This window comes from Neomonachus schauinslandi, chromosome 15, assembly GCF_002201575.2.
Source record: "Neomonachus schauinslandi chromosome 15, ASM220157v2, whole genome shotgun sequence".
Classification (NCBI taxonomy): Eukaryota; Metazoa; Chordata; class Mammalia; order Carnivora; family Phocidae; genus Neomonachus; species Neomonachus schauinslandi.
This window is the reverse complement of record NC_058417.1, coordinates 36,764,022-36,788,718: the sequence shown is the minus strand read 5'-3', so window position 1 is coordinate 36,788,718 and position 24,697 is coordinate 36,764,022. Positions and strand designations below refer to the sequence as shown.

General features: G+C 54.1%; 2 protein-coding genes across 2 annotated transcripts; one reads left to right on the top strand and one right to left on the bottom strand.

Moving 5' to 3' along the window:
- Nucleotides 1-1,229: 1,229 nt before the first annotated feature.
- On the bottom strand, nt 1,230-6,209 carry PRR15L (proline rich 15 like). Its single transcript, XM_021704312.1, has 2 exons — nt 6,007-6,209; nt 1,230-2,402 (listed from the first exon to the last, which is right to left on the bottom strand). Exon 2 carries the CDS (start codon nt 2,370-2,372, stop codon nt 2,070-2,072), a length of 303 nt encoding a protein of 100 aa, XP_021559987.1. The 5' UTR covers nt 2,373-2,402; nt 6,007-6,209; the 3' UTR covers nt 1,230-2,069.
- Nucleotides 6,210-13,251: 7,042 nt separating this feature from the next.
- Nucleotides 13,252-21,560, top strand: CDK5RAP3 (CDK5 regulatory subunit associated protein 3). Its single transcript, XM_021703971.2, has 14 exons — nt 13,252-13,309; nt 13,538-13,583; nt 15,796-15,927; nt 16,197-16,297; nt 16,674-16,722; nt 17,341-17,519; nt 17,599-17,735; nt 17,942-18,086; nt 18,481-18,591; nt 19,000-19,075; nt 19,658-19,746; nt 20,370-20,575; nt 20,938-21,109; nt 21,216-21,560. Exons 1-14 carry the CDS (start codon nt 13,304-13,306, stop codon nt 21,279-21,281), a joined length of 1,515 nt encoding a protein of 504 aa, XP_021559646.1. The 5' UTR covers nt 13,252-13,303; the 3' UTR covers nt 21,282-21,560.
- Nucleotides 21,561-24,697: the final 3,137 nt, after the last annotated feature.

The window sequence follows — 24,697 nt, the reverse complement described above, 5'->3', positions numbered from 1 at the left end:
CTCCTCCATGGGACATTTTATGGATTGGGTAATCAGACGGACCCTAGAAAGTTCTATGTGGTGGGAGGGATAGGGGAAGAGGCCTTGGGCATGCTTGAACCAGCCTGCCTTCCCTCCCTCCAGCTCCTGGTGTCCCTCACTCATCCTCAGAGCTCTCCCTGGCCTGGGTGAGGCCACCCAACAAAGGTCCCCTTGTACGGGTCTGTTTGTTTTGGTAATAAATTTCCTGAGCAACACTCCCTGGGGTGGGGTGGCCCGACAGCCTGCAAGGAGCTGACCTGGAAGCTGCAGGACCACATTGCTTAGTGGCCACCTTGGTTTCTCCCTGTTCCCTCCAAGAGCTCCAGAGATGTGTCCAATTTTTTTCTAGCTCCCAGCTCCTGGGGCTTGAGAAAGATCTGGATCTAACAGCACAGAGAGCACACTCTTTCCTCTTCCTTAACCAGAAGCTGTGGGCTATGGTGGAGTTCCTTAATAAAGGAAGGGGGAGGAAACCAATATTGACTGAGCACCTACTATAGGATTGCTTATGGGGCACTTAATACTGACCATTCCCACGAAATACATATTATTACAGAAGAGGAACTGGAAGTTCAGAGAACGTTTTTTAAAAAAAGTATTCCCCAGGGCGCCTGGGTGGCTCAGTTGGTTAGGCAACTGCCTTTGGCTCAGGTCATGATCCCGGAGTTCGGGATCGAGTCCTGCATCAGGATTCCCTGCTCAGCAGGGAGCATGCTTCTCCCTCTGACCCCTTCCCTCTCATGCTCTCTCTCTCTCTCTCAAAAAAAAAAAAAAAAAAAAAGTATTCCCCAAATCACCCAGCTACTAAGCGGTGGAATGAGAATTTGAGTCCTGATCCTAAACCAAACCCCTGCAACTGTGGGGTCAGTCACCAAAGGTCTCCTCCACTCTCTAGAGCCCTTGATGGTCTCTCTGTTGACCACTGAGCTGAAACTAGCCTCTTCCTTTGCTGTATTTTTATACTGACAACGCCCTTTCTTTTTTAATAAAAAAGATCTTATTTTTAATAATCTAGAGATCCAATGTGGGGCTTGAACTTACAACCCCCGGATCAAGAGTCACGTGCTCTACCGACTGAGCCAGCCAGGCACCCCCTGGGGACCCTTCCTGACGCTTGAAAGGAACCCTGAGCACTTCACTTACAGGCAGGGAATAAAGGCATGAGAAACAGTCCTCAGGAAATGTAAGACAAAAGCATAAGTAGGTTCTCTGCTTTTGCAGCATTGTTTATTACAAAGAGAGAAACCTACAATTATTATTTTTTTAAACAAAATTCAAAGCTCCAGGACTCATCTCTGGGGCTTGTCCTTCTTAAATACCAGTAGGAGGGGAGAAGAGAGCTGACTGCTTTTAGGTCCTACCACAGCTTCCCTACCTGCTCCCCGAATTTGGACCCATGAGCCAGTGCAGTGTCCCTTTGAGGAGGTGTGCAGGAACCCATGGGGTCCCTCACCTGGATTTCTGCAGCAGCACCCCTCCCCCCCAGAGTGCCGGTGACCTCCTCTCCCTACACACCTGGGGGCAAAGTTCCAGGAAGTTTCCCTCTTGTGGTAGGAGGTGAGCTCAAGTTCAGGGTCTCCGCCTCCTCCAGCTCCAGGAAACCACCCCATCATGTGGCTTCAGGAAAAGTCACGTTCAGAATTGGTCCAGGGAACAGTTGTGGAAGCAGCAATCGAAACTCACCCTTGACCCTGTGCCCCAGGAGGAGGCGAAGTCTGTCCGCCCCCCCTCTCTGTCCCTCACCATGCCCACCTCCCTGCTGGCGCCACGACTTTGAGGAGGGCTGTCCTTCCTGGGTGGGACTTTTCATCCTTGGACTGGAGTGCCTTTGTACGTGCTGGGGGGCGTGGGGGGACGCTGGGAGAACCCAGACCTTCCAGAAAGCTGGGGCACATAAATACAAACCTAAAACCAGCCATTTCCTGCCAGCAGGCATCAACTGCCCCCACAGCGTCAGCTGTGGCCAAGGAGGCCGGCGTGGCAAGCTCCTGTCTCAGATCCGGCTGACGGCAGGAGTAGGGAGGTGTCAGCGTCCTCCTTGGCCCCCCTCACTGTCCTTTGCCCTCCCTGTCGTCAAAGAGGTTGGGGTTCTCTGCCAACGTGGCCCGGACTTTCTTCTTCTCCTTGAAGCGGCCCGAATTGGAGACTTTGACGTGCTTGCCTTTTGTGTTCTTGTCCACAATCTTCTCCAGGCGGGTGTTAAAGTTGCCGTTGGGGGCCCCGCCCTCGGGCCTCGGGGCCTCAGCGCTGCCCTCTGTTTGAGCATAGGTGTCGGGGATCTCATACAGCACCTTGGGAGCTGATTTCTTTTTCCGGAGGAAGGTCAGCTTCCACCAGCCGGCCTCGGTCATGGTGGTCCTTGGAGCCGAGGGGGGTGCTTTCTGCAGGAGCAGGGTGGGACAGTGAAAGGGGTCAGTGGAGAGAAGGGGGGTGCCCTGGAGCAGCCCTCTCTAAACTCCTAATCATAGGCTATTTTAAGAGTCCAGGCCTGAGGGGCGCCTGGGTGGCTCGGTCGTTAAGCGTCTGCCTTCGGCTCAGGTCATGATCCCAGGGTCCTGGGATCGAGTCCCGCATCGGGCTCCCTGCTCCACAGGAAGCCTGCTTCTCCCTCTCCCTCACTCCCCCTGCTGTGTTCCCTCTCTCGTGTTCTCTCTCTCTGTCAAATAAGTAAAATAAAATCTTAAAAAAAAAAAAAGAGTCCAGGCCCGAAAGGATTGAAGGTGGGGACCAAATGAACCCGGGGTTCAGGTAAGCGCTACAATAGGAGAAGAGGGGGGGTTTGGGGAATGAGTGGCATCGGATGGACAGAAACACCCTGTGCATTTTGCCTGGAATTCATTACAAAATAAAGAGGATTTATGATTTGGAGAGTAATTTGGACTTCCCAGTGGGGGCCAGCCAAAGTGAAGGAGCTGTTGTGGGTTTTTTCTAAGTGGGAGGAGCCTCAGGGCAGGCAGGGGAAGTCCTGGGGACTGTACCAGCCTCGTGACCTCTAGCAAGGGACTTCTCTGGACCTCAGTGTCCTCACCTGTCCCTTCCCGCGCTAACATTTAGCTCTAACGTTAATCCCAGCCCTCGGAGGGAGGCACGCTCTGCACAGTAATACGTGATAACGGTGATAATTACTGAGGGATGGCTACTTTCCCCTCTAGCTTCCATGAGGACACGAGTTTGCAGGGGAGCTGAAAATCTGGAGGGAGGTTTGGTGGGGTCACAAGGTCCACATGAGATACGGTTATCACACGCTAGACTCTCCACAAGGAACCCAATGGAGGTGGGGCTTGGGGGCTGACATCCAGGCTTCTCCACTGATAAGCGATGTGCCCTGCGGTGATATGGCCCCACATGGAGGTGGCCTCATCTTTTACTCATTTCCACAGAGGTGCTGTCTGAGCTAGTGGGAGTTCTGGGAGATGAGTCTGCTGGGACATCGTTGGCAGGTGGGGCGTGTAAGATGGAAGGAGACAGCAGACTGGAGGAGTTCCGAGCAGCAGAAGGGCAGGCAGAGGGGTGAGAAATCGAGGCATCTCTGGTCCTGGAGAGGTCCTGGTTCTCAGGACCCTGCATGTGGCTGGGAAGGGTCCTGGGGAGGGGGCAGTAGCCCAGAAAGCTAGATGGTCAGGTGGTCTGAGCACAGGCGAATAGATCACCTCCTTTTAAAAACCAATAGTCTTAACTACATTTTCTAAAAAGACCAGAAAGAAATACGACAAATGATGAATAGTGGTTTTCTTTATGGAGAAGGAACAGAGGATGTTTTCTCCCACTATTTCTCATTTCTAGACATTCCATAATGAGCGTGGATTTTTTTTTTTTTTTAGAGGGGGAGCAAATCAAATTTGGGGAAAACGAAAGCAGGATACTGACCTAGGCTTGGAATGGGTTGAGTGCCCACCTCCGTGGGCCCCTTGCTGCTGTTGTCCCCTGTCCCTCCACATACTCAGCTCATGCCCAGAGCGCATGCCTGATGGATTCCTTCCTACCTCTTGTATGGGAAGTAGATCCCACATTGCTAGCTCTGTCCCTCCAGCTGAGTTCAAGCAGCGGGAGAAGCCCAGGGGAGATCTTGTGCAGCTCCCACTTAGAAAGCGGAGGAGGGGGTGAGAGTGGCCGGGGAAGTACTTTCAGGGCACCCTGGAGAGGTGAGTGCATGAAGGGGACAGCCTGAGAGGTTTGCTTTGGCAGCTTGCCCCATCTGGGCTTAGCACAACCTTGCACAGAACTTGGTGTTCCGTTTCTGGAAGGAGTTGTGGGGAGGGCACTTGCTTGGCCCATGGGTACCCCTCGCCTGGTCTGGGGCAAGGCCCACGACCCCACCACCGCCCATCGGGGTTGGATGGGAGGAACTCAGGGAGTCGAGGATCCGGCTTGTGAGCTGACAGTAACCATCTGACTGCCCACCTCTTTGAGAGACCGTGCTTCTGCCCCTGCGGCTAAAACACACCTCCTTTAGCGGGTGCCACAGATCGGCATCCACAGGGCTTAACTCTCCTTGGCATGAAGGAAGTGACAGATCACCAGGAACTTACCAGGAAACCACAGAGAAATGGGAATAGCCTTTGGACCCTGCCCCGGGGCCTCCACCATGGCACGAAGGCATCTGTGGGCTTTGAACTCTAAGATGCCTCTTGCTGTCCCTTCTGCTCGAGAGGACATACAAGCCCCAGTAAGAGGTGTCTGCCCCTTTTCGGCAGGACCGACATATGGAAGTCTGAACAGAACAGATAAATTAGAGGACTATTCTTTGTTTTACAAACTAACTAAACTATAAGATTCTTTTAAGTAGTGAGCCAGCCCAAGGTAGTATAAAATCTGATTTGCTGGGTGCGCCTGGGTGGCTCAGTTGGTTAAGCAACTGCCTTCGGCTCAGGTCATGATCCTCGAGTCCCGGGATCGAGTCCCACATCGGGCTCCCTGCTCGGCGGGGAGTCTGCTTCTCCCTCTGATCCGCCCCCTCTCATGCTCTCTGTCTCCCATTCTCTCTCAGATAAATAAATAAAATCTTTAAAAAAAAAAAATCTGATTTGCTTTACATCAAAAAAGTGCTGTGATATCAAAAGCTATCGAAAGTTGGAAAGAGCAATATAGCTACAACTGCATGCCCAGGCTGAATCACAGAAGGCCAGAGGGAGCTGGGGGCAGGAGGTATACTTGGGATTTCAAGCAGACCCAGCATTTAGTGACATGTGGTGAGCCACGCAGTTGGCCTGCACAGGGCCCTTAGCTGGCCAAGCTGAGGGCTGGGCCCTTGCCCTGGGGCCCTGCAATCTGGGGGAAGATAGAAATCAGCCCTGAGGGAGCTAGCTACACCTCTGCTCTTTGCACAGCTTCCGAGCCCACAAAGGGCCTCACTGGCACAGCCTGCCACCCCTCCCCTAGGCCAGCCAGCCCTACGGCATGCATGTGGCCAGCCCAAGACAGGCCCCACTGCCCCGGCTGAGTTCTGTGAACTGCTCTAACGGCCTTGCCCAGACTGGGCCGGGCCCCTTCTGAGCTGGAACGAGTTAACCATTGACTGTGCTGGAGGTGGGGGGGCGGCGGTAGAGGGGAGTTGAGAAAGCAAGTCAGCTTCTGGGCTTTAAGACAACACCCAGAACCCCCCAGCCCGTATCCCTCCGCAGGGCCCCTGATGGCACTTCTCCATTCTGGATAAGACTGGGGTACCCAGGAGAGGAACAGGGAGACGTCCCTACCAGATAGCCAGGTACATCCTCCAGGCTGGGGGGTAGGCTCCAGCTTAGCAAGCGTTAATGGAGAACTGCTCAGGACTGAAACTTTCCCAGAAAGAGCTCTGCTGGAGGCCTGGATTGACTCCAAGAGCCGGTGGGATGAGTCTGACTTCTGCCTGCCCACCTAGCGAGAGATGGGAGCTGGCCTGCCTGGGCCCCCCTTCCCAGTTAGGCTTGTCAGCCACGGAGGCAGAACCGGGTGCCCTGACCGGGCTCTGTGCCTTGGTTTCCCCACCCGCTCTCCCTCTTCCTGTACCTGTAATCCTGACTGCTTCGGGCTGGAGGCGAGACCTTCCTTAGAGAAGGAGCTGAGCGTAGCAGCTGCTCCGGTGGGAGACTGGGAGAGGCAGGGTGCCGCGCCAGGCAAGGCTCAGGCCAGGAGAGCTGGGTGGGAGCAGCTGCACGGCAGGTGCAAGAGAAGCAGGTGCAGGAGCGGGTACCTGTTCCACCGCGGCTCCGGCTCCGGGGAGTCAAGGTGAACCTGAAACCCAGCCCCTCCCGGCTAAGTAAACAGAAGCAGAGGCCGGATCGGGCTGATGAATATTCATTACTCCAGAAATCCAATCCCAGTGCCCCTGCACCCACCCAGAAGCCAGGGTCCTCCAGGGATCGCCTCCACGAGAAGAGGAAACCCCAAGGGAAGTCTGGAGCAGGAGAAACAAGGGAGCCTCTCTCCTGTTTCCCCATTCTCATGGGCCTGGTTGCACCCCCAGCCGTAGCCAAGGTCACCCTCACCCATTTCATGCCCCGAAGAGGCTCAGACCCTCTCCAGCACGGACTGGCCCTGGACGTTGCCCCAGGCACAACCGGGAAAGGGTTAAGCGTCGCTGCTCCGTTGGCCGGGCAGGACGGGGTGCACCCCAGCTTCTTTGAACTCAGGAGCCGAAACCAGTCCCTGGTTAAACTGGTTGGCAGACCGGTTCCCAGGCTGTCCGCTCCACCCCAAAGCTCAATGCTTCTCAGGCGGGCACAGGGTGGGGGGCTGGGGTTCCCTCCTGACCTGAAGGGCCCCTCCTCAAGTTGGGGGGTGCAGTGGCCACTGGTGCTGCCCTGGGCCAGCCTCTCGAGACCCAACCACCCTCAAACATGGGCAGAGGGGCAGGGGGGCATTTGTATTTGTGAGGTGGGAAGAGAAGGAAAGGCAGGAAGGCAGAGTGTGTGCCCACATCCTCCCAGATCACTGACCACCCCTCCTGCAAATCTGCATTAGCCCAGGTGGTGCGTGGCCTGGCGTGGCGTCCAGCCAGGGCTGCCTTTGCATCTCACTCCGGAGAAGATTATTCTGCAGCCAGTTCGTGTCGGCATTCTCTCTCTCCTAGGACCGCACCGGCATCCCTGGAGAGTGGGAAACATTGGCTGCACGGTCAGGGTCCCTGCAGCTGCCTGTCCCAGGGCTGCCCAGCTTTGATGCTCAATCCACCCACCCAGCTACCTTCTTCCAAGGACTGAGTGGGTATTTGCCAGGCTCTGAGTGAGGCACTGGGTGGAGAAAAAGCAGATGATTCCCCGTTTCCTTGGGTTCCTCCTCCCCTCAAACAACTCCCAAACTAACCAACTCTCAAACCCGCCCTACCATTTCCAACCCTGCTTCTACTCGGTTCAGCTTCTCATGGCCTTGTGAGTTCATATTCCCCGCCTTCCTAAACAGCCCCCCTGCCCCTAGGCCTCAAGTGCACAGTCCTTCAAAGGCCCCTCCCCATTACCCATAGTGGAACCCACTGGGCCTGGCCCTCTTGGGATGGGCCTCTCCCAACCCTCCATGAATACTCTCACTAGTCCCTTTCTCTGCCTACCTTCCTGAGCGCAGGAGCTGTCCAGGAGGGTGAGATTCGGAGTGCATGCTGTGCTCTTGGTCAGGAACAGCCTCCTGGGTAAACCAAGACAAACTCCTATTCATCCCTTAAGACCCTAATTCATTATTACGCCTCCTATGCCACCAGGAATTGTTTTGGTCCTACAGAGTTTGCTCATATGCTTCTATTTAACGTGATATATACCAGGGCAACCCCTTCGGGTCCCCTCCCTCCTTTGTACTATCACCTCTCTTTGCTGCCCCCCCCCAAAACCAACAAAAACATGATATATACCAGAATTGATTATATATATGTGTATGTGCACACATATATACATATATAGTATTGTAATGATCTAGTCATACATTTGGCTCCCTTAGAGAATTTTAGCTCCTTGAGCCAAGAATTATCTACCACTGATACAGACCTGACATAGCAGGGACTTAATGCAAGCTTTAAACACAACACAAATGGGAAATAGAAGTCTCGTCTTTTCCCTCAGAAATTCTTAATCTAGCCTGTTGCCCGTGCCCCACTCTTCCTGGGTCAGGTAAATGTGAGAGAAAACCCATCTATTTTACTTGTGATTTCAGCTACAGCAGGCTTGCTCTTAATGATCATCTTCCCAGGAGTTTATGTGAATTAAGGATATTATTTTGCAAGGTCCTCCAGCCTCCAGTAAGAAGTGCATACAGTTGGAGCCCTGGCCGGCTCAGTCGGTGGAGCATGCAACACTTGATCTCGGGGTCATGGGCTTGAAGATTATTTAAAAATAAAATCTTTGAAAAAAAAAAAAGAAGGCTACATGGTTGTCTCAGGGAGGTGCCCACAGCTTTCCAGATCTGTCACTTTCTCTGAAAGCCCCATCTCTTTGAGGGCAGATGTCCATTCTAGAGGACACCAGAAGAGGCTAAACACTCATCCCAGCCCAGGTATCAGGAAGAGACTGGAGGGATGGTGGGATGGGCCCCAGCCTGGGGTACAGTAACCAAGGGTCAGGGCACCAATTCTATGTGTACTAGAAGGCTCCTACTGGAGGCACTCATCCCCCAGCCTCCTTGGCTCCAAAATCTAGGCCTTTCTGCTGCCTGGGACATAGGGGGGCCAGAATCCTATTCTCTGACCCCCACCTTGGAGAAGGCACCTCAGTGAGAACTTCAGTGGGCAGGATTCGGTGGATACCCACCTGTGGCCTGCCACTGGAGAAGGCCACCAGAACCAGAAGCAGGCGTGGAGACTCTGGCCCACCCTCCTGAGAGGGACCAGCCTGGGAAGTCCTGCCCAACCCCTGGCCTTCAGGAGATTTATTTCTGGGAAGAGCAGTGTTGGGAGGGTAGTTTGAGATAAGGCTATAAACTATGAATATCTTTTAAACAGGCCGCTTTATAATTTTTTTAACCTTTAAATGCACCTCCTTAGGGGTGCCTGGTTGGCTCAGTCAGTTGAGTGGCTGACTTTTTTTTTTTTTAGTTTTTTTTTTTTTTAATTTATTCATGAAAGTCAGAGAGAGAGAGAGAGGCAGAGGCAGAGGGAGAGAAGCAGGCTCCCCGCCTAGCAGGGAGCCCGATGCGGGACTCTATCCCAGGACCCCGGGATCATGACCTGAGCCGAAGGCAGACGCTTAACCATCTGAGCCACCCAGGCGCCCCGAGTGGCTGACTTTTGATTTCGGCTCAGGTCGTGGTCTCAGGGTCATGCGATTAGGCCTGTGTTGGACTCCAAGCTCAGCGCAGGGTCTACTCGAGATTCTCTCTCCTTCCCTCTCCTCCTGCCCTCCCCTTCCCCCTGCTTGCCCTCAAGCGCGCTCTCTCTCTAAAATAAATACGTAAAATCTTTAAAAATAAATAAATAAAATAAATGCACCTCCCTAAAACTAGGTTCAAGTATGATATTTCATATACAAACATGCAATGTGCATATCTTCGGAAATTTGTCCTTGTTGAGTGAAGCACGTAAAATACACCTAGGGAGACCCAGAGGGCCTTGGTGCCCTATTGTGTCACAAAGACACAGGGCCCCATTGGATTACAGAGGGGCTAGTTCTAAGTCCCGAGCCGCAGAAGGAGGGATGCAGAAAAGAGCTGGGGAAGGTGCAGCCCTTCCTCCCGACCAAGTGACCCCAGTCCCCACTCATTACTAAATGCCTGCCTGCACACACCACACCTCTTATTCCTTCCTTTATGAGCATCCATTAAAGCACCTGACATTCAGTGCCAGGTGTCATACAGGTGTTGGGGTTATAGACATGAACACACCTGTACTCCCTGCCTGCAAGGTGCTCACAGACTATGTATGGAGACAGACTGAATAAAAACTACCCAGAAACCACACTACAAACATCAAGAGACCCAGCCGAGGCTGCTGAGTTTCCAGGGTTTCAGCCCAGCAGGCAGACACACACACACACACACACACACACACACACACACCCCAGTCGGTCTGGCTGTGAGCAAACACACAGAAACACAGACCATAAAGTAATAACCTATGGAGGATAAAAGAAATTGATTACTTGAATGTCAAGGGTAAGTAAGCCTTTTTATGGCTATTGTAGGAAGATAACTAATGGGTGTTCTTGCCCAGAATGAGGGCTGGTAAGAAAGAACTTTGGAACGGGACAGGGACTGCAAGGCAGGGTTCCAAGTGTCTGGCACAACAGCTGGGGAGAAAGTGGGTATCAGGCTGAAGAGGAGGGAGGAGAGACCCGAGCCCCGGAGCTGAGGTGGCTGAGTGGAGTGAACGGGGTAGGTAGGGCTGAGGGAGAAGCCGCATCCCACAGAGACCAAGAATGCAGGCTGGGGAGCCCCACAGGCCGGGTTTGAATCCCAGCCCCACCAACTACCAGCTGTATGATCTTGGACAAGTTACTGAACTTAGCTTTGGCTCCCTTACCTTTTAAAATCTGGCTCACAATAGTACCCACATTATATAGTTGTTGGAAGGATCAAATTAGATAAGGCTTGTAAAACATTTAGGTCTACATGGGCACGTGGCACACGGTTATCACTTCATAAGGAAGTTAACAACAACAACAAAGGATAGTCAGGCAGCCTGAGGGCATAGCACCCTGGGGCCCTGCACTTTCCGTCCAAAGCTGACACTGGTCTGCCCTGTCCTTCTCCACTTCCCTCAACGTGCTGCCCCTTCGCCAGGGTCCCGTCTGCTAAATCAGCAGAGAATTGTGAGAATCACAGTCAGAAGCATCCCACATGCCACCTTCCAACGGCTGGCAGCCCCGAGGACCTGCTGCCCTGGAGGCCGGACCACTAATGTGCTTCTCTGCCTGTAGGCCCCCTGAGGTTCCCTCTGGCCTTGGGAAAGGACAAACACTGCAGAATGCTGCCCAAAGCCCACACTCGTATGCTGGCTCAGGCAGCCACCCTGAGCTGAGGCCAGCAGCGAGGTATAACTATTCTCAAACCTCCTCCTGTTACACATGAGTCACCCCCCCACCCCCATGGCGCTGTGGGTGGGGTGACGTGCTGGTGGTCTCTGCCTTCACCAACTCACCCTGCCCTACCCTGCCCTACCCTGCCCTGCCCCACCTGTTGGTTAAAGGAGGAGGGATGCACCTTGAGGGTGGGGCAGGGCCTGCTTCTTGGGCTGTCCCAGGAAGCCAGGAACACATAGTTGGAACCCAGTGAGTGTTTGTTTAATCACAGGGGAGCCCCAGCAATTCTTCCAGCCTGAGTCAGGATTCTGAGATGGGAGCCAAATTCTCATGAGAGAGCCCTGAAGAGGCCCCTAGTTCTGCTCTATGAGCCATTTCCAGGGAAATCTTTCAACCCATTTTATAATAATGACGATTAATGTTCCCCCCCCACACACACACACACACGAGTCTACAAAGCCTGAGAGATACATTAAAGCATGCTGGAAACTGTAAAGAGTTATATACATCTAGTTTGTTTATTTAAGCCTATAAACAGAAATACCAAGATAATCAGGATAGGTGCTATCTCCACGTTGAGGAAACTGGCTGGCAGAGGTTATGGAAATAGTCCAAGATCTCACTGGGCAGAAATCTAGGTCTTCTCACTGCTGTACCACACCACGCAGTTCAGTAACAAATTTACTGGGTCCCAAGTGCTGTGCTAGGGCAGAGGTGGGGGGTCCAAGGACCAGGTGGAGCCTTGGGGAGGAGCTAACATCCTGGAAAGGGAGGGGCCCCAAATGGCATACTCAGCCCTGGTGATCTATCCTTGGCCCACCTAGTCTCCTCACTCTAGCCATTTCTTGCCCAGTCTCATGCCCTCCCTTAGCTTCAGCCACTGCATGGATTACAGATCAGTCAGCCTGTGGCTCTCCAAGCTGTATCCCTAGCCCTAGGGCTCCCCTGAACTCCAAAGCTATAGACCCAAGTGTCTCCTGCATACTTTTCACGTGGGGTCCTCCCAGCACCACTAACTGAGTAAGTTCAAAGCCAAGATGCCCTCCTCCCAATACCTGCCCAGCATCCTGCATTCCTGTTGCAGGTGGTGACACTCCCAATCCAACCACCTAGGTTTCATCCTTGCTGTCTATTTCCCCCATCCACATGGCCATTTGATGGCCAAGTTCTGTCCATTTCCCTCTAAAACATCTCTCAAATCCAGCCCTGCCCCCCTTCCTCACGTCTTGTCCCAGGTCAGGCCCTAACCTCTGCGTAATAACCTCCTGGCAGTCTCCCTGTCTCCAGTCTTATCTCCCATGAATCCATTCTCCTAGCAGTCAATCTGAATAGGTCCCTCCCTGCTTCAAGCCCTTCAAACCCTCCAGTGGTTCCTCTGGGTCTGCAGGGGTGAAGTCCAAGTTCCTTAATGAGGCTCCTCCCTATGATATGACCTTTTCACCTTTACAGTCTCCTCATTGGCCACTCCTTGCCTCAAACCTTTTACTGCACAGGGGCGGGCCAGCCTTGCGATGCCACTGGCATCATCAGTGTGAGACCTGTCCAAGTGCCTTCTTGAAATTCTTCCGTTTTTTTAAGCAAGGGGCCCTGCATTTTCATTTTGCGCTGGGCCCCACCATTTGTTTCCAGTCCTGCCTGCCTGTTGTTCCTTGCACCCCTCTTGCAGTTCGTGGACTCCAAAGCTTTGTGCAGTCTCCTCCACCTGGGACACCCCTCCACATATACCCCTCTTTCTGCAGCTCTTCCTTTAAGACTCAATTTTGGTGTTATCTTTGGGATGTCTCCTTCCCCTTCCCTAATCATCCACACGTAGCAGGTGTTCAACACATGTCTATCAGATAAACTGAACGGGAAGGCAAAGTGTGACAAGTGCCACAAGAGACCTACAAACTACTACAGACGGTAAAGCGAGGCAAGGCCGGAAGGAAGCATTTCTAACGGCCTCCGGGTCGCCAGGGTCGGCGCGAGAACCCTCTCTGCGGGACCGGTAATCCCCGCACCTAAGGCTTCGCGCCCACCTGGCCGGAAGCGGCGGTGACCAGCTCTCCGGCGCCGCCTGCCGCGACCTCGCCGGCCCTGCAGCCTTTTCTCGGCGCCCCCGCCCCTCTTCAGCCCTGAGCCCGCCTCGCGTCTCCCATTGGCTATCTTCCGTTCTCCCGCCCCTCCCGGGCTCAGCCATTCGGAGCCCCGGGGTGGGTGGGGCTTGTGGCCAGGGGTGGAGAGCGCATCCCGATTGGCTCGGAGGAAGGTGGCGACGTGGCCGGAGGAGGCCCGTTCGTGCCTAAACTGAGGCTCAACTAGGCCTGCGCCGGATTGGTTGTAGCGGGGGCGGGCCTGCGTCGCCGGCCGGAAGCGGAAGTGGAGGAAAGATGCAGGTGTGGGGACAGGAGCTGGGGGGAATGGGGGACTGGCCTGGGGTCCCTGGACTGAATTCAGCCCGTCGGTCCTTGGCCCGCTTCCCCGGCCTCCCTCCCGGGCGCAGCCATCGCCCCGGCCCATCATTCTGGCCCCGCAGGATGGCGGTTGGGCCCATGAAATGAGCGCGCGGGTGGCACGCCCCCTCCCCGCGCTCACGCCCCGTTCCCCTCCGTGTTTCCCGCCAGGACCATCAGCACGTGCCCATCGACATCCAGACCAGCAAGCTGCTCGGTAGGAGGGGACGCCCCGCGCAACCGGCTGTCGGGGAGGCCCTGCCCTTTGCCCTCTGTCACCAACAGCTGGGAGCCGTGAGGCCCCAAGGCCCATGTTGAGGCGCTGACCACTCGCCATGAACTATGCTCCCAGCGGTGGCTACTTGCCACGCTTGAAGGAGCAGAAAGGAACCATACATAGATTCTGTACTTGACCTGCGTCTTCTACTTTATAACATTCATAATAAGTGTCGTCAAATCATTAGGCACAGAGTAATGGCTTACTTTAAAGATGGTCAGCTACTAAGTGGCAGATATGAAATTGGAGCTTGAGTCTGTCAGGTTCCAATATCTATGCTCTTTGTATGAAAAAAACTTTCCCTCCTTTCTTTTTAAAAGCTTCCATCTTCCCTTGATTTTAGGAGGAATAGGGACATAGACCCAGTTGGGAATAAAGACCTTTTAGTGGCCATCCATCTCCCTGCTGTCTGTATCTGATCTAAATACCTCCTCAGTTCAGAGTCAGGCTAGGACCTCTTCATTACGACCCTTCCAGGGCAAGTGCACAACTTCTACATTTTAAAATGCGCATTGCACTAATTGATTTGATGCCAGTTTTGTCATTAAGATACATCTGTTTGACTGCCTCATCCCCTTCTGGTTCTATGACACCTACAGAATTTTTCTTTCTGAAGATTTTAGAGGAATACATCAGAGGGAGTATAACTGGCAACTAGTGTGGGACCCCAGTGTTTGACCAGTTGGCAGGTGTATTAACAAGGACAAGGTTCTGAATTCACCACCGTGGACCATGTAGCCAGTCCTGTGCAGTGGCCACTTAATGGAGCTTTTTTAGAGTCATTTCAGATTTTTTTTTTAAAGATTTTATTTATTTATTAGAGAGAGAGAGAGCACATGAGGGGGGGGAGGGTCAGAGGGAGAAGCAGACTCCCCGCTGAGCAGGGAGCCCGACGCGGGACTCAATCCCGGGACTCCAGGATCATGACCTGAGCTGAAGGCAGTCGCTTAACCAACTGAGCCACCCAGGCGCCCAGAGTCATTTCAGATTTGTCTCAGTTCTTCAGCACAGGTGCACTCTTGGTGTATGAGCTTGTCATTGGTTATGAAAAGGACCATGCCATTTGTTGAGTGTTTGCTCTACCAGGTGCTGTTTTAGGCACTTGACATTGTAAAATGATTTTTACTAGGATTTATGGAATCCTTGCCATGTGCCAAGCATAGTGCTCCGTGTTTTACCCTCATTCCCTCTTGTATTCAGTAACTTATTATTCCCATTTTATATGTGGGGAAACTGACGCACAGAATGGCTGAGAGATTTGTTTAAGAAAGTTGATAACTAGGGGTGCCTGGGTGGCTCAGTCATTTAAAAAACGTCCGACTCTTGATATCAGCTCAGGTCATGATCTCAGGGTCATGGGATTGAGCCCTGCATTGGGCTCCACGCTCAGCTGAAGTCTGCTTGAGGTTCTCTCTCTCCCTCTGCCCCTCTCCCCTCCCCTTGCTCACATGCTCTCTTCCTCTCTCTCTGTCTCAAATAAATCTTTTCAAAAAAGTTGATAATTAGAAGCCAGGACCGTCAGAACACAAAGCCTAGCTCTTAGCTCTCTCCTACTGAGGAAACGTGCATGGCTCTCCCCCACCCACACCCTCTGCTAAAAACAGATCTGGGCCCAGAGTCCAGGAGGTCAGTCACGTTGGTATTCTCATGGTGACAGGTGGTACTTCACTGTTGAGAGTAGACCAGTGGTATCTAGTCCTTAGGGCGCTGTGGGTATTAGGGGCTTTGCAGTTGTTCATTCTTCCGGTACTTGGCATAATCATCTTGTATTTTCCATTGTCATGGTTAATCCCAGCCCTGAGAAAGTGGAAGTTGAAAAGCATCCTCTGTCAGTAAGAAAGATATAATTACCATGGAAGCAAAAATATTATGGAGAATTTAGAGTGGTCAAAAGTGGCACTTTGATGTCAGGACCAATTTAAAGTTTTTCTTTATCCCTGCGTGGAGGCAGTTGCTTTATAAAAGTCACACTGCGATGGAGTCCGTTTAACCCCAAGGGTCCCTTTGAGCTCCTCTTCATTCCCACGATCCCCACACCTTAACCGGTTTGCGTACAACTTTTGGCCAGTGTCTTAGCCTATTTCGCTTGAATTAATGATGGACTTTTGGCTGTGTGAATGGGAATGCTGTGATTTGGGTGTTTCTCACATAGACTGGCTGGTCGACAGAAGGCACTGCAATCTGAAATGGCAGAGTCTGGTGTTGACCATCCGAGAGAAGATCAATGCTGCCATCCAGGACATGCCAGAGAGTGAGGAGATCGCCCAGCTGCTCTCTGGATCCTGTGAGTGCTTCTGGGCTACACCGCCAGCGCCCTCTCTTCCTTGGAGCACTATGTATCAGCTGAGCTGCTCCCTTGTTTAGCCGTAGGACTGACCCCTAGAGAGAGATTTATTTTGGGAGTATAGATGCTGGTTTCTCTCAACACAACATGCTGAAGGGGAGAGCTGTACATGCTAAAATTCTCAGCATGTTCATCAGTCAGCCATGTGCCCAGAGTAGGTGGGGAAGATACTATAATTCCCAAAGTCTTTGTTCTTCCTTGCTTTCCAGACATTCACTACTTCCACTGCCTAAGGATCGTGGACCTCCTCAAAGGCACTGAAGCCTCCACAAAAAATATTTTTGGCCGGTACTCTTCACAGCGAATGAAGGCAAGTGTGGGCAAAGCTGGTAAGGTGCAGCTGGAAACGTCCCGTCTCCAGGGCCAGAGCCTCTGGTCTCGCTGAGGGTCCAGTGCATATGCTTATGTAGACTGTTTCCTGAGCTTTCTCTCCATCCCCAAAGTTTATAGCAAAAATAGACCCTATCCCCTGGGTTTACATTTTCAGGCCTGCTGCTTTGGGGAGCGCTCATTGGAACCACATTCTTAAAATGAAGTGGGTGGTTCAGCCAGCGTTATGAAGGAGGACAAGGGCTCTGTGTCTGGTGTGATGTGAAGGCTGGGGGAGCGTCCCCTGTTTGGGGCTTGAGCTGAGATATGGCTGCTGAGCGCTCTTCCAGCTCACTTCTGTTTCTGTCCTTCCCCAGGATTGGCAGGAGATCGTAGCCCTGTATGAGAAGGACAACACCTACCTAGGTAAAGTTGCCCAGCCTGGGGGGCCCGGCGTCCGTGGGGCAGCCCACTCCCCGAGTTCTGAGACACTAGGCTTCCAGGCAGCACAGTCCATGTAGGGGAAGAGCCTGCGGTATAGATGTTTGCCAGGTGGGCAAAGAAATTCCCCAAAGAGTGTTGGGAGGAGGAGGAAGACCAGGCAGGTAGTAGGCATTGGCCGGGCCTGGCCAGGCAGGTGGGTTTTGGTCCTCCCCCGTTGACCTCTTGATGACTGACATTCTCTGCACCTCTATTCTCCCCTGGGCAGAAGAGTCATGGGTCATCTGGGGGCCACATCAGGTGCCCGAGAGAGTAATTACAGGACGCATTGTACTTTGGGGTATGTTTTCTAAAAGTCCTAATAATAATAGCTCATACTTACTGAGCATCTACTGAATGCAAGGAATTAGACTCATGTTTTATGTGCATTCTCTCTCTTAATCCTCATGGTAAATATTCTTGCCCCAATGTTAGAAAAGAGGATTGGATCAGAGAGGTTGAATGACTGTGTGAGGTGCCACGGCTGGGAGGCCAAGCGGGTCCCAGGGGCATGCTTGCCTCGTGGCCTGGGCATCTGGGGTGAATTTCCTGGGCCCTCTTCAGTGGAACTCTCTAGCCTCCTGGTTCGGAATGTCAGCTATGAGATCCCCTCGCTGAAGAAGCAGATCGCCAAGTGCCAACAGCTGCAGCAAGAATACAGTCGCAGGGAGGAGGAGGGCCAGGCGGGGGCGGCCGAGATGCGGGAGCGGTTCTACCACTCGTGCAAGCAGTACGGCGTCACGGTGAGCCTCGTGGGGCCTGAGCCCAGCTCCTCCGCCGCCCACCACTCCTGTCTCAGGCGTCCTCTTCCATCCTCGCTAGGGAGACAACATCCGAAGAGAGCTGCTGGCCCTGGTGAAGGACCTGCCGAGTCAGCTGGCTGAGATCGGAGCGGGGGCTCAGGGCCTGGGCCAAGCCATCGACCTGTACCAGGCCTGTGTGGGCTTTGTGTGTGAGAGGTAAAGGACCTCAGTGTCTCTCCAGAGGGGAGGGGACGGCTGACCTCTGTTCCTTGGCTGTTCAGTCTTCTCCGCTTGTATTTTTCCCGCATCCCATTTGAGTTTGAGTTCGCACGGGTGAGCCTGCGGGAGCCTTGGCCATCTGCCCGGAGGGCGTGGGCTTCCTGCGGGCGCGGCGGGAGGGTCAGCCCGGTGCTCTGTTGCAGCCCCGAAGAGCAGGTGTTGCCAATGCTGCGGTACGTGCAGAGGCGGGGGAACTGCACGGTGTACGAGTGGAGGACGGGGACAGAGCCCTCCGTCGTGGAGCGGCCACACCTCGAGGAGCCGCCTGAGCAGGTGGAAGAAGACGCGGTAAGACAAGCCTGGCGAGAGCAGCTTCCTCATCCCTCGCACACCGCTCCCCCGTCCGCCTGAGTTCAGAGTCCCAGAAGGTAGAAAGAAGGATTCGGGTGAGAGACTAGAGCTGGAAGGGCCCAGAAGGCCCTCCTCCTTTATTTTTCCGGGCTTCTTGAGGCCAGAGTATAGATTAACCTTGAAGAGCCTCGGCACAGCTAGTTGGCTTTGAACTAGGAATCCTTCAGTCCCGTGAACTCTCTGAAGATGGGTTGTCCTTTGGGGCGTCAGGAGGCCATTGCATTTAAACAGTGTGCTGGTGCCCCCTAGAGCGGCAGCTGAGGCCTCCGGGGAGGCGCGCCCCTTTTCTTTCACACACTTTCTTTGCGCTAACACTTTTTTCCCCTCCTAGATTGACTGGGGCGACTTTGGAGTGGAGGTGGCTTCTGAAGGGGTTGACTCTGTCATCTCTGCCCAGGCTGCTGGAATCGACTGGGGCATCTCCTTGGAATCGGACTCAAAGGTTAGGAAGCCCTTCTCTCTGAGGACTTTCTGTGATCTCTGCTTTGGGGTTAAGAGAAGTGGTGTCTGTCTTTAAGGACATTACTCGAAGTCCATAGCCCTCAGACCAGGTATAGTCCAAGGGGACGCAGAGCTTCCACAGGGACATATCAGAGGTTTGACCCTTTTTCTCCCGGTATCTGGGGGCAAGGTGTGGGGGGATAGACCGGTGGGAACTCTCCAAACAGGGATGAGGGTAGCGGCACACGTGGCCCCCACCGCCATCTTTGCTGCCAACGTCAGGGCGGCACGTCCTTCATACAGTTGAAATGTGCAGGCATTGAACTTATCAAGGGCTTTGGTTTATGCCGGCTCCTTTTGCTGGGGAAGAATCTTGCAACCCTGCTGGGGTTCTTTGCTTTCCACCCAGGAAGCTGGGGGTGATGGGATAGACTGGGGAGACGATGCTGCTTTGCAGATCACGGTGCTGGAAGCCGGAACCCAGGGTAAGCACACCCTCCCTGGAGCCCTGGCAGAAGTGGGGGCTCAGAGGTCCCTGTGTCCCCAGAAACAGTGCACTGCTGAGAGTGGGTGGCTCGCACATCTAACTGTTTTCTCAAAATCGTGTTGATGATGTGAGAGTACGGGGACGGAGAGAAGTTTTTAAAGCTAAGTCTAGAAGCTCTCAACTTTTGGGGTAGCGAATATGGGTCATCTTTTCTGGTGGGAGGTTCCAGGTCTGACCTGACCCCCCTGCCCAGCAGCGGGGAGGATGTAGCAGCGATCTGAGCCGCTAGAGGGCGGTGCAGGATGAAACTTGGTGGCCCCGCCGGAGCAGAGGGGGCCTTTTCAGGCTCTGAAGCCAGCTCTGTGGTCCTCCCAGACTGGCCGTTGGTCCTAGTGTCTGATTTGGGCTGGACGTATGGGAGAGGGTGACCCTTCCCCCCAGACCCCCTGGGATGAGACAGCAAGTAGCTTTAGTGCATTGAGTTTGCATCCAGATTAACCCACCAGAACCTCTCAAACTTGAGGGTCTTTTTCTCTGGTCTCCAGCAACTTTATCACTTTTCCATCTCTCTTCCCGGCAGCTCCGGAAGGTGTTGCTAGGGGCCCAGATGCCCTGACACTTCTTGAATATCCTGAGACCCGGAATCAGTTCATTGATGAGCTCATGGAGGTACCTTCATCCTCTGGGAGGACCCTTCCCATTTGTGTTCATCTCCGTCTGTTCCCTTCCCAGTGGCCTGCTGGCTGGTGAGGGCCTCGTGCAGTTTATAGTCCTCACCTGTTCCTTTCTCTTTTTGCCCAGGGAGGCCCCTCTTAGCATCCAGGGCAGAGGAGGACAAAGGGATCACGTTTCTCTGGTAGAATAAGAATGACAAGATGTGTGGCTGGTTCCCAGATTCTTCTAGCCCTTTCTTAATCCCGGGCTTCTTAAACATGGGTTCCTGTTCCCTGAATCTTATTCCTCTCACAGAAAATACCTTCACTGGGGCAGAGAGAACCCGTCGAATTTCAGTGTTCTTAGTTATCTGAGCCACACGTAGGGAGGAAGGAGAGGTATCGAGGGCTGGGGGTGGGGGCCTGAGGTGGCAGGAGGGGACAAGAAGAGTGGCAGTAGAGGCTGCTTCAGGCTCACGTTATAGTTGGTAAGTTTCTCGCAGTTAAAGTATTCAGAGGAAATAATCTCTCATCACCCGGAGTCCAACCCTCACCTCTCATTCTTACATTCTGAGCAGTCTGAGGGCTTGGCCTCCAAATTCTCTTCTTGGTTTCAACCAGATCCTCTTGTGCCCTCAGCTCGAGATCTTCTTGTCCCAGAGAGCCGTGGAGATGAGTGAGGAGGCGGACATCTTGTCCATGAGCCAGTTCCAGCTGGCTCCAGCCATCCTGCAGGGCCAGACCAAAGAGAAGATGCTCACCATGGTGTCGGCACTGCAGGATCTGATCGGCCGGCTTGCCAGTCTTCGAATGCAGCACCTGTTTATGATCCTGGCCTCCCCAAGGTCTGGCCTTCCCGTTGACGTGAAGTGGGGTGCCGCCACCTTGAGCAGCCCGGACTCCTTGTGTTCCCCTTCTGCACAACCCCTCGGAGCTCTTCTCTGCCTTCCCTAGCAGCTCTGTCGCAGCTGGGGTCAAGGGTTCTCTTGGGGCAGGACGAGGTGGTTTGAGGTGTGCAGGCAGCCTCTGCTTCCCAAGCAGGACGGGGGACTGGGAGCCATGTGCCTTGCAGAGAGGGCGCACAGGGTGTGGAGGCCGAGAGGCCAGTTAGGGATTGGGTTTCCTGAGCCTCCCCTTTCCCAGCAGCTGAGCGGGCATGCGCAGGTGGCTCCGTTGCATCACGCACTTACCTGAGCGCCCCGCGCAGGTATGTGGACCGCGTGACTGAGTTCCTGCAGCAGAAGCTGAAGCAGGCCCAGCTGCTGGCTTTGAAGAAAGAGCTGATGGTGCAGAAGCAGAAGGAGGCCCTTCAGGAGCAGGCGGCCCTGGAGCCCAAGCTAGATCTGCTGCTGGAGAAGACCAAGGAGCTGCAGACGCTGGTGAGACGGGAAAGGCAGACCTGCCGAGGGGGAGGGCCCCCCGTCTTACAGAACGAGGCACCTTTGCCTCTCTGCTTCCTGCCCGTGGGGTGTCACTGTCTTTCAGATTGAAGCTGACATTTCCAAGAGGTACAATGGGCGCCCCGTGAACCTGATGGGAACCTCTCTATGACATTCTCCACGTTTCTACCTGCCCGTCTTCCCAGCCTTCAGGAAGGAGGGTGGGAAGTCAGGGCTGATGTGGCAGGGCCCTTCCTGGCCAGAGACCAGGCGATCGGAGGATGGAAAGCCACAGGAGGGAGCCAGCATCCCTAGATGGTGGCCTTGGCAGTCGCTTACTCTCTGGCAAGGAGCTGTCTTGGTTGGCCCTGTGGCCCGTCAGCCTGGAACCACAGTTTCTGGCCCTTCTCATCATCTAGTTGAACTTAATAAAAAAGGAAGAGACTTTTGCTTCACTACTGACAGTTTCTGTTTCTCGGGGCCTTGAGTCAAGGCTGTGCGCCTGTTGGCCGGGGGTTCTTGATCCAGTGGGTTCCCAAGGCCATTGGCTGTTCCTATGGAGCCCCAGGGTAGGGACGTCCCCCCTTTGCTTCTGGTGACAGGGAGGGCCCCAGTTGAGTACAAGTGGTTCAGCAAGGGGTTCTGGGGTAGCTGAGTCGGCTGGGCCCCTTTCCCTCCGTGGCCAGGCGAGACAGCCCCACTCAGGCCAGAAGCCCAAGGGGACCAGTCAAGTGGCAGCCTTGTAGGAGCCAGCAAAGCTGTAGTTTCCTTTTAATCACAGCTTACCTCCAGGCAGAGGGAAAATGTGGTTTGGGGAGGAAGGGTCTGATAAACAAGGTGGAGACAGGACTTGTCACCTTCACTAGCCACCTGTCCACTTCCTGCCCATAACTGCCTGCGTGGTGATTGGGTAGAGCCCCCCCCTCCCCGGGATAGCACCCCTCTCCCAAGCCACCTACCCATCCCCGTTTCCCAGGAAGGGTAGGGGTTGGGGGTGGCCGGCAATTCGATTTTAATTTCATAGCAGAGCAGTTGATTCATGGCTCTTTGTCGCTGGCATTGACTCCTGTAATGACTTTCCATCAAAATGAAAAGTGGAGTGACACCACTCATTATTCCTGCTGCTTGTTATCTCAGTTCTGGGGAGGGCCGCCCCCTCCCTGCTGCCTTTCAGCTGCCCTGGACAGTGAGTGATGGCCCCTATTAATCACCGACCCCGCGGACTCCGGCGGACACACGCTATCCAAAGGAGAGAGAGATAAGGCAGCATGAACTGCTCGAAGCCGTTCCTATCAATTAATGTCAGCCCATCGCTTCCCCCCAGTCTTTGCCTGTTCACCTCCTTTTGGAGGTACTGGGGGCTGAAATTAGTCTAGGAATTGGAAAAGGAAAAATACTGGTGTAGAATGTCGAGGTAAAAGTGTCCTTAGCATCGGAGGACGTACAGGGGACCGGGTGGGCCGCTTGGCCTTGGGAGCTGTCTGGGTCGCTTAGTCCCCGTCCCTCTGGAGGGTGGCGGCTGCCTCCTGCCCCACCTGTTCAGCTGCTGGCCCCGCTGGCCTTCTGGCCCACCCCTGGCAGCCGCCATCGGCTCACCGAGGCAGGCCGCCCTCCCCGCTCCGAGACCCTGCCCAATCGCCAGCTGCTACACGGGCCGGCGCTCTCGCTTCCAGACCCCGAGCTGGGGTGGGGGACGAGCCCCGTGGACCATGCGACCGTGGCGGGCTGGGTTCAGGCCTCAAAAGTTCTTTTGCTCCTGCCCTTCCAGAGGAGCGCCTTGCCTGCTTGCTCAGCTCTGCCTGGGGTGATGGCAGGGAGTCCCACAGGCCGAGCTTTGGCCGTCTTTGCAGGAGCGGAAGTGGGTTTAGACAGGGTTTTCTCAGATTTGGGGCACCTTGCTAAGCGGTGTGGTTAGGGGACTGTTCTCTCTCAGAGGGATCAGGCCCAGTCCACTGCTTATGTGGTAAAAGGAGGGCCTGCCTGACACCGATGACAGTTGTTCCCTAAAAGCTGTTATAACCCTGTAACATTAGGCTCGTCCAGAACCTTGAGCTCCAGTTGCCCTTGGCCTGGGCTCCACTTCCTAGGGCCCACTTTCCCGACCACGCGGACACGCTGAAGACCCCCCAACCCTGACGCTTTGACCCTGCAGGAGAACAGCACTGTGTCTCGCAGATCTGCTCCCAGGTTTGCCCTCGTGTCGCTGTGATTGCAGTTGGGATCCTGCTTGCTGTTCTCCGGATTGCCTGACAGAATCCACTGTGAGGATTAAGTGAGTTAACATACACAGAGGTCTCAGAATGGTGCCTGGCCCAGAGTCAGCGCTCCCGGACAAACGGGAGCTCCTAGTTTGGGTTTGTGAAGCAGTGGGTAAGGACCTTCCATCCTGGTCTGACTTGGCTTCCTGGAAGGGAGTGGCGAGAGGCTCTTGTGGAGCTTGAGGACCAAGTCCTGGGCCGGCAGGTTTCTGGGGCTGCAAAAAAGTGTTCTGGGAGAGGGGGAGGAGGCGGGCCGAGATTCACCCTTAGTTTGATGTGAATTGGATTGCCAAGAGCACACCCTACTCTTGTGTTCACTTTTTTTTTTAAGATTTTATTTATTTATTTGACAGAGACACAGCGAGAGAGGGAACACAAGCAGGGGGAGTGGGAGAGGGAGAAGCAGGCTTCCCGCGGAGCAGGGAGCCCAATGCAGGACTCGATCCCAGGACCCTGGGATCATGACCTGAGCCGAAGGCAGATGCCTAACGACTGAGCCACCCAGGTGCCCCTTGTGTTCACTTTTATGCCACCTTTTTCCAGAGAAGATTTCAGGCTCTTACCACTCAGCTGACTGACTGGTGACCCTGCAGTGACCAGTTTTCCCTAGACCCTGCCCCACTGCTAACTCCAGCTGCCCGAACCCCTCGCCATCTCTCTGCTCACGGGAAGCCTTTCTTCCCTCGCAGACTCCCACGGCCTCTCAAAGTGCGGCTCTTTTTGTCATCAACAGAAGTAGGACCCCTTGGCTCCGCAACCCCTGATGGCTGGCCATGACCATGAGCTACGTGGAGTGCTGACAACTGGCCCTCTGGCTTCTGGCTGCCCACTAACGGCTTGCTGAGGAGATGGGGGTCCTACACTTCTAGAACTAGTTCCCCCTGGCCGGGGTGGGCAGCGATTATCTGTGTCATCCAGACGGGAAATCTCCTCACCCACTGAAAGAAAGCCCTGCTTCGGAGAACTGGCCTGGAGCTGACGACCAGAGCAGAGCACGTCCCGGGGCTCCAGGAGCAGGTGCTAATTGTGGCCAGGCCTGCCGAGTCCTGCTCACTCACCCGCATGCGCCTCCCCGCTCCCTCTCCCTCGTTAATTCCCAGATGTTACTTCAGTCTCCCCCCTGGAAAAAGAGGTCCTGTGGCTCTTCCCTGCCTCCTCATCTGCACCTGCTTGTCCTATCACTAGTTTTCATTTCTTTTAATTGCCGCCATTCTCTGTGCTCCTGTACATGCACATACAAAATCTGATCACAGTAGTAGGTTAGGAAGGAAGCAGGCAAAGATCCGGACAGCCAGGGTCACATCCTGGCTCTGTTCTTGCCACCATGTGA

Coding starts and splice junctions, on each gene's coding strand:
- PRR15L (XM_021704312.1), bottom strand. CDS start 2,372: ATGACCGAGGCCGGCTGGTGGAAGCTGACCTTCCTCCGGAAAAAGAAA.
- CDK5RAP3 (XM_021703971.2), top strand. Junction 16,723..17,340: donor GAAGGACAACACCTACCTAG/GTAAAGTTGCCC, acceptor GGCCCTCTTCAG/TGGAACTCTCTAGCCTCCTG. Junction 18,592..18,999: donor CCTTGGAATCGGACTCAAAG/GTTAGGAAGCCC, acceptor CTTTCCACCCAG/GAAGCTGGGGGTGATGGGAT.